The sequence below is a fragment of the Corella eumyota genome, chromosome 4 (assembly GCF_963082875.1).
Source record: "Corella eumyota chromosome 4, kaCorEumy4.1, whole genome shotgun sequence".
In the NCBI taxonomy this organism is placed as follows: Eukaryota; Metazoa; Chordata; class Ascidiacea; order Phlebobranchia; family Corellidae; genus Corella; species Corella eumyota.
The window spans coordinates 5,003,027-5,015,580 of NC_137493.1; the positions used below are offsets into that span (position 1 = coordinate 5,003,027).

The window sequence follows — 12,554 nt, forward strand, 5'->3', positions numbered from 1 at the left end:
GTTCATTAGTTTTTCGCCGGGTGCTTCGTATATTTTGCGCAAAGATAGAGAAGGTCACTTCTAGTACTACTTTTAAGCCTAAGTTACTCATCGTTATTAGAAGTGACTTTACCCTGAACAATGTTAAGGGTGGGACGCAAAGCAGCAACGTTTCTAAATAATGGAAAATGTCGTCAAACGCGTTTAAATTTCAAATCATTCTCCACTGGAAATCGAAGTGCCAGCGGGACTTTGGTTCAAGTTGGTCTGGGGTTGGTTGTAACAAGTTCAATGGTCGTTGCTGGGGGAACTGTGTATGCTAAATCACATCCTGAGTTTAGAAATAATTTGCAAGATTTAGTTCCCCAAACCCAAAGTTATTTTGATTTTGTATTGGGAGAGAAAACACCTAAAACTTTAAACTTGAAAGTTGATCCATTGGAAGAAAAATTTTCAGATTCAAGAAAGCCATTACCATCTGATCATAAAATTAAAAAAGCATTAAAAGGTAACTTGACTGACAATGGAGTTAAAGAAAAAGTTGATACCAATACATCAGATGACAACTCGACCAACAACAAAATTGAAAAAAAAGTTGATAACGATACTTCTGCTAAATTAAATAATGACAAGCCCCTTGTTTTGCAAGAAAATAAAATTCAAAATGAATCCCAGAAGGAAATTGAACCAACTCAAAGTCAGGATAAACAACTAGCTAAACCAACCGATTTAGTTGTTCCGGAACCAACATTGGAGCCTTATGTTAGTTCAACTGATAGTACTGAAATTAAAAATCTTGTTGAAACTCCTTCTACTTCCATCAATGCAGAACCAGAAGTTCATACCATTGTTGACCCACATGTAGAGTCGACAACTCCTGAATCTGAGTCACAAATTAATGTTGTGGTGTCAATGGCTATACTTAAAGATCTTCTAAGTGATTGCTCTATTGCATGCTCTAAATCTATTTTAACTGATAATGAAGCTGTTCAAGCTGTAAAGTTTTATTCCACGGTTCTTAGAAAGGCACTGGAAGACCATTCAGTTACTTTAATTGAAAAAAGTAAACAATGGGCAGAAGTCAAAGATGCAAAATTACACAGAGATGCTGCTTTGCAAGAATCTGATGCCAACTATCATCGTGCCATTGAGGAGTTAACAAAAATAAGTCAAGTCGTAGAAGCTACAAAAATGGATGCAGGTGATTCATCGTTGAACGAAACCATTCTCGAAGTTCAACAGAGTTGCGATGGTATGTCAAAAGACTTGGAAAAATCCAAAGCGGAAATTAGTAAATGCCAAAAGGAGACAGATATTTTAACACACTACCAAACACTGATTTCAGAAGCACAAGACAAATTTCGGGCAGAAATAAAAGCACATCTGCCTGAACTAAACATGAATTCGAGTTGGGGAGAAATTAGTGTGACCAAACCTCCGAATACTGACCCTGCTCTTGTTAGTGAGCTTCAAAAACTAGTGGATAATCTACAAAGCAAACTCAAAAGAAAAAAGGTTGAATTTGAGGATAAAGTAAAAAAAGCCGCGGAAAACGAAAAACACAAGATGGAGAAAGAGTTATTAGAGAAAATGGTGGCAGAAAGTGAAAAAGTGTTAAAAGAAAAGTTTGAGGAGAAATTGAAAAGTCTTGCTATAAGTCATGAAGATGATGTGAAATTGCAGTTAAAGAGGCAAACCACTGCTCATGCCGAGCATTTAGCTGATGCCCTGGCTTACATGGAAAAACAAGCTATGCGAAAATACGAGACAGCTCTTCAGGAAAACATCGCCGAACAACAAAAAGAATTTACTTCTATGATTGATGAGCAACGAAATGCCTATGAACAACAGACTAATGAGTTACGAGAAAGATACCAAACTGAGCTAAACCTAGCATTTGCCAAAGTCAAGGGGATTATCCAGGCAGTTGATGGCCATGCTGATGTGGAAAATCTTACAAGAAAAGCACAGGAGTTGTCTCTGGCCTGCGACGCTTTGAATGTGACATTAAAATATGGTGAAAATGGCGAACCAATTCCACTTAATGCTGAGCTAAATAACCTAAAAAAAGTATGTGAGGAAGATCCAGTTGTGACCTCAATGATTTCAGCAATCCCTGAAGAGGCAATCGAAAGAGGTGTTTACCCCGAAGCGGTTTTAAAATCAACTTTTAATTCTGTTGCACAGCTTTGTCGCCGTCTTTCGCTCGTAAACGAAAATAGAAATTCTTTATTTATTTACTTAATGTCCTATTTGAAATCTCTCTTGATGTTCTCAACTGAAATTGCGCCACCCAATGAATTAGACAAAAAGTCCCAAAGTGATGTTTTCCAACTGGTTTCATATGCAAAATACTGTGTTAGCCAAGGAGACATCGAGCAGGCTATTAGGTTCACAAATCAACTAACCGGCGAATCTAAAAAAGCTGCAGCAACTTGGTTAAAAGAAGCCAGGCTTTTTCTTGAAACCCAGCAAACGGTCGAAGCTCTTTCCGCAATATCAGCTGCCATATTAATTGGAGCACAAATCGAAAAATAAAACTTTAGTTCTATAAATAAATATGTCTTTTGTATAGTTAATTGTGTCGTTGTACTTTAAATATTTAAAAAGTTTATAAATTTTTGTGAAAAAAATTGTTTAAATTGCTTTAACTTCCGGTGCTTGTATTTATAAAACTATAACATGGTGATTTTTGTTTTAAAATGCAAAAAAAACTATAAAATTTCAGTCTGTTTAACTTCCGATATAAAAAAAGATGCAATGTTGTAAATTTTGGTCATGATTTATTGAAGGAACAGGGTAATATTGTAAAAACACTTTATTAAGATAAAAGCAAACATTGATTAAAAGAGTGAACACAAGTGTAAACCAATTAAATATTATCACTTAATCTGTCTAAACAATTTAAGATGTTTGAATTTCGACAATAAAGGGTTTTTGTTTGCTACAAATGGCAAGCAATGTGGGTTGGTACTTTGAATTGTAATGTCAGAAGAGTAACTTGAATCAGGGCTGTTGTTTTGTTCAGCTACAACACTAGTTTCTATATTTTCGATTGATGTTTCAGAACTGTTGGGTGTGTCAGTTGAATTTATAATTGGGAGTGAAGTATCTTTCTAAAAGTACAAATATTTTTATGATGCAAGTTATAATATGTTCTTATGTTATCCAAAGTTAAATAATGTTTATTTAACTAAGCAATATAAACCTACTTTAGTTGTAGAAAGGTTATTATTGTTTAAATGTCCATCTTGAGAAATATTTACATGAACTGGGTTGGTTGCTTTTCTTCTTCGCCGCTTTGGGCTAACACTTGAATGTAGATCGTTGTTAATTGGTTTAGTTGGGTCTTTCTCGTAGTTACTTGGTTTTTTATTAGCTAAATCTTTATTACAGTTTTTGTTTAACACTTTTGGATTTACAAAGGGTCTCAAAACTGTTTTGCTTGAGTAATCGGTATGGTTTGTACCAGTTTTAAAATTTTTGGTAAATTTCTTACAATTTTCTGAAGTAGAAGTTACATTTTTAGTAGAAAACTGTTTTCTCATACCACAAAATTTAGCAACATTATAAGTTTCTTTCTCTGTACAATTTGTGGATGATATATCCAGAATTTTATTTGATTCTTGAATAGGAACATACCCCAGTATCCGACTATCTCTTGGTAAGTTAAATGGCACTGGTGCATGGGTAGGGTTAATTAAAACAACTCCACTTTCAGTTTCCATTTGAATTAATCCCTTCGAATTATCAGAATGATTACACTTGGTCTTTGATATAGTATGGATCTGGTTTGTTAAATCTTTTGATAGGGTTTTATTACTACCTCCATTGCAAATGTTATCAGATACTAGCTGAGATGCTTCAAATATTTTGTGTTCAAAAGAATGCCCCTGGTTAGGAAATAGTTCTGTGTTTAATGGCAATAAGGGAAAAGAAAAGCTTTCAGGAGCTGATGATAAACAAAGTTTAGAAGACTGATAATGAGGTTGGGTTTGTTTATTTGTATATGAAGAAATTTGGTTTTTAAAGGGTGGGCTTTCACTTGGCAATGACCAATTTAGGTGTGGAAATTGTTTTGCATTTTTGAAGTGATTTTTTGATAAAATTGGCGTAGATGAATTTGGAAGAACTAATGTCTGTGGAACCATAGATTGAGGGGGGTAACTGCCTATTAAAATTTTTTTTGATGTAATTCTACTGTGGCACTTTCTCATTACACAACCTTGTTTTCTAGTACCGTTACCACCATAAATCTTCATATCTCTAAAACATTAACAACAGTTGTTAACAAAATTAAATTATGAATTAAAATGATTTAAATAGTATCTGGAATTTTTAATTTACTAGATAATTAAAAAAAACGTATTTAATTAAAATTTTAGCAAAGTTAAATTTTAAACATAAATATTAGTATAACATTATTGTTATTTTAATTTAACTAACTTGCAATTACTGCATGAGCCACAATTAGGTGCCAAACAGGCAGGACAATCTCTACATCGAACTGATCTTTTTCCAAATTTTTTTGTGCTGGTTAATTTTTGTGCATTTTTCGGTAAAAATCTTGATCTCTAAAATGAAAATATATTTTTAATCAAAAAAATTATATTAAAATGTTTTTGAGCAACAATACACTTCATAGGTTTAAACAAATAAGAATTTTTAAATTATTTGCTTTACCATATCAAGAAAGAATAAATCATTATCTAAGGATAGCATTTAAATACCTGAAAATTTGGCAATGGGGAAATTTGGGATGATAACATATTATTTTTACAAGATTTAAAGGATTCTTTTTTGCAAGTGCCCAGGCATTCCCAGGCTAATTCAATAAATTCGGGCAAGTTAAAATCTTTGTTACACATTGATATAGCACCAACCTGTAAAAGGTATAAAAAGTTATACTTAGGAACTTAATTTGACGCAATAGTGTTATTTTTTAGTTATAAAGCGTAATGTTCATGCATTTTACCTTTTTATTTTAATGTGTTAAAGCTTATTAATATAGCAATAGGTTTACTAAAAAACAAACTTTACTGTCATTTTTCTAACTAAACATTTACAATCTTTTTGGTACAACATAAATGATACAATGACATCAGTAAACGACACATGATGGTTAATTCATTTTTAAGAATAACGAACAGCGTTGTTTACGAATAAGGTCTTCATATCAAATACATTGCAACAAAAGACTATAAATGCAAAATGTACCTGAACGAGATTTTTTTAAAACATACACATTTTTTATTTGGAAAAAGTTTTATTTAATTTCATTTTTAAATAACGCCTTGTAAAGTAACAAAGTATATAACAAAATTAATTCTCATGGCCTCTTTAATTAATGCCTAAAACACGATTTCAAATCAAGATAATTTCACTGAAAACTATTAAACATAAATTAATTTTTGGTATGCTAAAAAATTTTTGAATCTTTATTTAAGGAAAAAGTTTGTCATTAATTAAGAGAGTCTGAACTGAAGTTTTTACTATAAAAACACAATTTAAATTAAAAAGGGAAGGAAAACACAGTAGAAACAGAGAAAAAATTAATCACGCTGATTTTGCACTTATAGTCTTTTGTACACACGATAATCACAAATTTATAAAAAGTAAAAACAAGAAAATAATAAAAAGGGAAAATTAATCAATTTTGTTCGCTCACTTCTTCTTTAAATGTTTTAAAAGATTCGTCGGGCTCTGAAGAGGATAAAAGTGAACTTTCTGTAAATAATACAAAATTTGCAGCAAAATCTTCGTGGAAACTTTTATAAATTAACAATTATTGCAATAAATTGCCTTAGTTTAACATTAGACATTATCACAAAATAGCACTAGGTTTTATAACATAACTTATAATATTATTTAGATTACAGTTAAGTAAAGAGGTTAAATACAGCTAAAAAAAAATCATACAAGATACTTTAGATTTAATAAGTGTGGTAGCTTACCGGAGTTGTTGTGTACAGTTTGAGTTTCATTTGCAGTTTCTGAACTTTTGGAATCATTGTTTGAAGGCTCGTTATGGTCTGCAAAAATGTAAAAAAAAATTAAATGAATAGCATAATTGAATGAGTAATATTAACCGGTAGCATGGTGTAGTGGTAAGAACACTTGCTACACCACCATGAGGTCGTGGGTTTAATCCCCACTGCTCTCATGCTGTAGTGCCCTTGAGTGAGGCGCTATAAACGGTATGAACTCTTGCTGAGCCAGCACTTAATCAGCAGTATAATTACTGGGCAATTATAATCTATAATATCCCTAACTGCTAAAGGCAACTCGAGACTGGGTTGGAGTAACAGTTGTTACTCTATGTTTAAGTCGGGCAAAAAGTTCAAAAAATTTAAAGCTGTTATGTGGCGTGGTGCAGTGCAACAATGTTTATTACTGTTTCAATAAACATTTTTTTTTGTTTGAAGTTGCGAGTTTAAGACCTGCCATAATTATTGCTATCAAACGTTTACACATACAAGTGTTATAAGCTACCTGAATGTTGTATTGGGGTAAAGGCAAGCAATTTTTTTTTCTTGGGATTAGTTATTCTTGTTACAAGAGGTGTCGATTTCTTCGTTGTCTTTGCTTTTGCGGTTGGCGTTTTAATTTTCAGATTTGGAGTTTTGGGTTTCGTTATTTTTTCGGGTTTTTGTTCGCTAAAATATTGAAGCTTATCTGAGCACAGTGCATCCTAAATGACAAGACAATTGTCATAAAAAATATCCAGTAAAAAAATAAATAAATTAAAACAAAATTGTTTTTACACAATAGTCCTAATAAATACCAAGTAATCTTTAATCAAGTTATATTTAATTGGGATGTAAAATGTTTGTAGTGGTTTAAAACATCTAGATGTGTCGTGCAATATTTAGTTAACTCACAAACCTTTTTTGGTATAGTTTCACCAGGCTTAAGAAATCGACCAGCATTGTAATCAAAATTGGATATATCCATTTTATCACCAATAAAAGTTTGAAGCTTAAGTTTTGAGCGTAATCGTGTTTTACAGGGGCTGTAAAAGAAGTTTGATTTTTAATGATATAGTTAACGCTACTGTATGAAACATTGATTAAATAAAAATTAGACAACCCTAAAATAAAATAATAAAAGGGAGGTGAAATATTATACACACACAAAAGGCAATTTAACTTTTCATTTTAAACATAAATACTTATCTGTGTCGTAAATATATGTAATTAACTACAACGATATCCTATAAAATGTCATTGTAATTAGTAGATACTAGATAGTATTACAAAATCACAAAAAAAAAGTAGTTTAAGGCAAAAATGGCAAATTTAACCCCCTAAAAATATGCACCTGTAGTAATAAACATCAAAGTTTCCAGCTGACTTGCCCTGTTGTCGTACTATTTGTTCAAAATACCATTCGTCGCCCAAATCAGGACACAGTAATTTTCCTGTCCCGAAGTATTGCATATTTTTGTGAAACTAAATTAAATACAAATAATGTTAAATAAATAATGATGTGCGGAAATCAATATTGAAAAGCGACAACAGTAAATGATATTATACACGAAAGCAAAAAACTTACTGAAAAATATAGTTGTTTTAATCTTAACCTACTTCGGATTTATGTAAATAAATAAATTGCCTTACTTTGTGTGGTGAAGTTATGTTGGATGCTTTATCATCCATTGGTTGGTTTGCATGTATCCCATTAATGCTTTCACCTAATTGCCCTTTCTTGTTGCCTTTATAAGCATTATTTATATCATCGTCATTATTTTCTGAGCTTGCTGTTAAGTGGCTAGAACTACTGTTATTTACAGGGAAGGCTGTTTCCCTTTCAGTACCGTGTTTAGCTCTTTTTCTCTCTTTATTAAGAGAGGGAGAGGAGTTTAAACATTCGCTATCTCTCTTATCTAGTTTTCTTTTGCGCTTGTTTTTCTTTAAAGAAACAGGAGTTTTTGGGACATGGGGGGAGTGTGTGCGCTGCTGTGCGCTATTGGCGTTTTCACGGCCATGAGTATGTTCATTGTGATGGTTTGACGAGTCTGTGCTACTATTTTCACGAAGCTTTTCGTAAGATTCACTTTCGCTGTCCGTGGAACTTTTTACTGCATAGCAATCACTGGATTTGGAAACCTTGCATAATGTGATGCTTAACTTTTTGTTCGGTCCATTATTGTCGCTTGATGAATTGGAAGAATTAGCATTAGTTTCCTAAAAAGAAGTTATAATTAGATTGTTTAGGTCACTTACCTAGACCATAAATTTATACACTATATATACACTAATTTGTACAAGATATTCATTAAGCCTACCTGTATCACAAAAATATTAGCATCTTGTTATAGTCTGATGGCAATAAAACAAAATGGTAAAAACATTATATATAGGCTATACAAATTTAATATATTACTTAAATAAAAAAGACTTCTATGAGAAACACAATGGTTTATATATATATAACCAGGACAACAAAAATATATGTCCATTACCTTTGGAATATTAATACTTGCTGGTATCGCCTCTGGATAAGTTTTTTTGGTTTGCAATGTATTTTCTTGTTTTACTTTGTTACCATCAACATTGTTTTGTGTATTAGGTCCTAAAGATGGCCTTTTATTTTTCGTATTTCTTTTGAAGACCATTTTAATAGGTTTATTTCTGGGCACTTCATTTTTGCCTTGGTTAAGTTCTTGGTTTGTTCCCATTACAAAATAAGTATGTACAAATAAATGTTTTCCTAAATCTTTTATGCCTTGAACTAAGAAAAAGTTAACTGTGTATTTAACAGTATATTTATATATATTGTTCAACAAATAACATGAAGGCTAGGAATGTATCAAGTGTCATTAACAAATTACATTTATACATGCTACTGCATAAGAACTTTTACGTTATTATGTAGTCGGTATAAAATCGTAAAAGTAACTGTTAAACTGTAAAAGTTACTGGCTCTGTTTGTCTGTAGTACAACCTTTTTTTGTTTCCAGTTAAAACTAATATATTTACTACATTTTTGAACAGCCACATAACATAATAAAACATAACATAACGATAATTATATAAATATAACAAAACTGCAACAAATCAAATAAAAAGCCGCACTAAAGTTAATATTTCGCAATTCGTATAACGGTATCTTATTTTCGCTTTAACAATCACAGTTTATATAACAACACTAAGTTTATCAATTGCAAATAACGTATATTTCTACAATTTACAATACTTTATTACTAAAATTATTCTTTACAAACAAAAAACTGTATGAAGTCAGATTACGCAGTGTGAATAATTTCAGAATCGCTCACTAACTTCACGCTACACTGATTCTTTTCATCATTGTTTTTGTTTTTAATTTTTTTCCCTCTTTATAGCAATCTTAAATTGCGGTAATGGCTACGTTCGACAACAAAAAAGAAGTCATGCTGTTTAGTCGTCGTTTTAAACAAACCGTATATCTTTTGTACCTTGCAATTAACAGTAAACTAAATATATATTTTTAATAAAGAAATGCAATTGGATAAAACTTTTTCAATTTTATTGCCAGTTGCCTAAAGTTTTTTTAAACTGAACGTTACATTTATTTATTTCGAAATATGAATCTAACACCATTATTTGTAATGTGTTTTAACCTGCTTTATAATAATTTTTATGTATGTTACACCTTTTAAAAGATATTTTTACATAAATTTCTAGATAAACCGAAGTATTTTTATTAAAAAAATTAAAATCGGCAGCGTGGTGTAGTGGTAAGAACACTTGCTACACCACACATTAGGTCGTGGGTTCAATCCCCATTGTTCTCATGCTGTAGCGCCCTTGAGTAAGGCGCTATAAACGGTGTAAACTCCTGCTGAGCCAGCACTTAATTAGCAGCATAATTACCAGGCAATTATAATCTCTATAATATCCCAAACTGCCACAGGAAACTCGAGACTGGGTCAGAGTAACTAATGTTAAGTCACGCATTCGACTTTCCCACATCGAGGATAAATTATATATATACAAAAATATTGTAGAAAACCCTGGGGGTGTAAAACATAAGGTGATTTTGATTATTCAAAATGTATTTAGCATTATTTATTACAAAAATTACACAATAAAGTTAATTCCATGCAGATTTAGGCTGACTTTTGCCTAGCGGAGGGTAAGGTATCCATGGTGAGGGTCGTGGGTAGGGTATCCAAGGAGAGACAACAAAAGGTTCAAAATCTCCAGAGTATGCCTGGTAAGATTGCTTAAAATGGCTTCTCATTAAGGGCAGCATTTGCTGTACTTACATTGCATAAAAGTTTTGTTATTAACACTAACTATTTAATACTTTAACTTTTTGTTTTTAATATTTAAAATATTTTTTTTAATTTTATTTAGTAGCCTAAGATTTTCTTCGAAAATTAAAAAACCTTTTACCTGTAGTTGTTTATATGTTGTCTTGGAATTCGTAGCAGCCACTTTTTTCAATGCATTATAGTAATCTTCCAATACAACAGCACACTAAAAACAAAAAACAGTTTAAAATCCAAAATGTGATTACAAATCATATACTACCCCTACTTTTTGCCTTATTTCAGGCAGCTGATTATAGTTAAAAGTCTGGGGATAGTTTTTGAGATAATATTTTGGAAGAGGAATGACTTTTGGAGTGACCACAAACTCTGAAATTCGAGGGCGCCGAAGAGGAGTGGTCCTCTTCTTTGCTGAAGCAGCTAAAATGTAAGTTTGTATAAAAATGATTTTAATAATTAGGTTTTGTAACTTTAGAATGTTAAATTGTGCAAGCAAAATTGTCAAATGGTTGTTATATGTACCGGCTCTTATAAATTTCCTTTTTAAAATACTATCCTATTAATTTAAATCCTGTTTTTTCACCTCTTGCTTTTATTTGAACAATTTTTTTTGCCTTTCCTGTTGGGGTAGAATAAGTTCTTTCCAAAACATCTTGTGAAATGTTAAACTTGTTGTTTCTTTGCATAAGGGGATCTGATGTAGGTATTTCCGAATCTTTTATTTCGTCCTTTTCTTCCTATTGTTATATTAGGATTTTTAAGGACAAATCCACACATTATGTAAAGCTATGTTATAAAAACCTTGTTTTCGACAAACTCTCCATACTTTCTAACAAGTTATTTTAGTTTAATTGTTGGTGGTTACATTATTTTTTGTTAAACCCCTCATAAAAGTATTTTTACTTTGAATTGGATTTCATGAATTTCGGAGATACAGCTATCTATGTGTTTAGCAGATTTGGGCCGACTAAATTCTTTTTGTGTTCTCAATCTAGGTCCAGCTGATTTAGCTCGGCCTAAAAAAAACATATTTTGATTAATACCAGTTTGTCTTAAACAAAGTTCATGATTCTGGTTTTAGTTTTTACCATGGATTTGGCCTTTTCCGTAGTACTTAAGATTTTTTCTTTTCAACCAGTTGTCATCCTAAACATTAAATATATGCAACTACTTGTAATATAAGTTATTGAATTTTGCTAAAAAATACTTGACATCACACATGTATAAAACAATATTTGCTTTAAAAGAACTTACCTCAAAGCCCCATCTTAATGGCTGTGCGTATGGTGAATCAGTATATTCCTTGCTTGCAAATGGTGACTTCTTATCTCTTAGTTCTTTGCTGATATGTTCATATCTTCTGATCATTTCTTGGTAGGAAATGCCCATGCAACGTTGGCCTATTTGTAAAAAAAAGCAACAGGTTTTTTAATAGGCCCACTGCTATTTAAGAGAACTTGTTAAAAGGTTGGATGGTTTATGGGTGTTATGAAATGTCTTGGTAAAATTTTTTATTTACTTAGTTGTTTTTACCTGCTGACCAATCCTGAATGACATGATCGTTTAACTTCTTGATTCGATTCACATAGAAGTGTCTGATTTCTTTCATAGAATCTTTCATGGTTGCCTTTTTCAACATTTTAAAAAACAAATTTCTGCCCTGATCATTTGCACTGTCGAAAACATTTAAAACTTTTACCTTTAATAAACTCCTAAAGCCTTTTAAGATATATAAAATATGATAAGATTAGACAGAATTATTCAACAATATCATTGTTTTTAAGATCTTTAATATATAATTTTCTACTTGTTGTCTCCATGTCCAGCACTTTTTTTCTTAGATCGCGGTCTTCGAGATTTAGGGGTATGTACTACATCCTCCCAAACTTTTATCTCTTTTTCAAGTGTCTCTCTATCATCATCTACATAAAAATTGATAAACTTGAGCCTTGGTTAAATTTAAAAAATCAAAACTGGGTTGAGTTTACAACTATTACTTTGGGTCGGGCAGTGAAGTCAGCCTTTTTAAGGGTAAATAAATACAGAAAAATAAACTCAAACTTGCCTTGAATGAGTTTCAAGTAGTTCTTAGGATTGGTCATAGCAAAGATAAATTCACCAAACTGTATTTCTCCAGTTTCTTTGATATCAAATTCCTTCAGAACACTTTCAACTAAGTCGTATGGGACATTTATTTCTGGCAACAGTTCCTACATACACCAAGTAATAAATTGCTTTGTTCCTTACCGACACATTGTCGGTTATTCAAAGAAAACTTTATGTACTAACATACATTAATTACATAAAAATTGCTTAA

General features: G+C 31.6%; 2 protein-coding genes across 2 annotated transcripts; one reads left to right on the forward strand and one right to left on the reverse strand.

Annotated features, from left to right (window-relative positions):
* Positions 1–22: 22 nt before the first annotated feature.
* Positions 23–2,830, forward strand: LOC145749593 (MICOS complex subunit Mic60-like). The gene has a single exon (XM_082565404.1). It carries the CDS (start codon positions 121–123, stop codon positions 2,515–2,517), a length of 2,397 nt encoding a protein of 798 aa, XP_082421530.1. The 5' UTR covers positions 23–120; the 3' UTR covers positions 2,518–2,830.
* LOC145749592 (uncharacterized) lies at positions 2,752–8,904 on the reverse strand. Its single transcript, XM_082565403.1, has 11 exons — positions 8,444–8,904; positions 7,599–8,165; positions 7,300–7,430; positions 6,865–6,991; positions 6,472–6,670; positions 5,934–6,011; positions 5,648–5,706; positions 4,710–4,862; positions 4,426–4,553; positions 3,192–4,245; positions 2,752–3,095 (listed from the first exon to the last, which is right to left on the reverse strand). The coding sequence occupies exons 1-11, from the start codon at positions 8,657–8,659 to the stop codon at positions 2,862–2,864; spliced, it is 2,946 nt and encodes a 981-aa protein (XP_082421529.1). The 5' UTR covers positions 8,660–8,904; the 3' UTR covers positions 2,752–2,861.
* Between the last annotated feature and the right edge of the window lie 3,650 nt (positions 8,905–12,554).

Bases quoted from the DNA above. Each gene is read 5' to 3' on its own strand.
- LOC145749592 (XM_082565403.1), bottom strand. From the start codon at position 8,659: ATGGGAACAAACCAAGAACTTAACCAAGGCAAAAATGAAGTGCCCAGA. The intron at 5,707-5,933 runs GTAAGCTACCAC...TATTATTTACAG, and splicing joins AACTGTACACAACAACTCCG to AAAGTTCACTTTTATCCTCT. The intron at 4,863-5,647 runs GTGAGCGAACAA...TACCTTTTACAG, and splicing joins TTAAAACATTTAAAGAAGAA to GTTGGTGCTATATCAATGTG.
- LOC145749593 (XM_082565404.1), top strand. From the start codon at position 121: ATGTTAAGGGTGGGACGCAAAGCAGCAACGTTTCTAAATAATGGAAAA.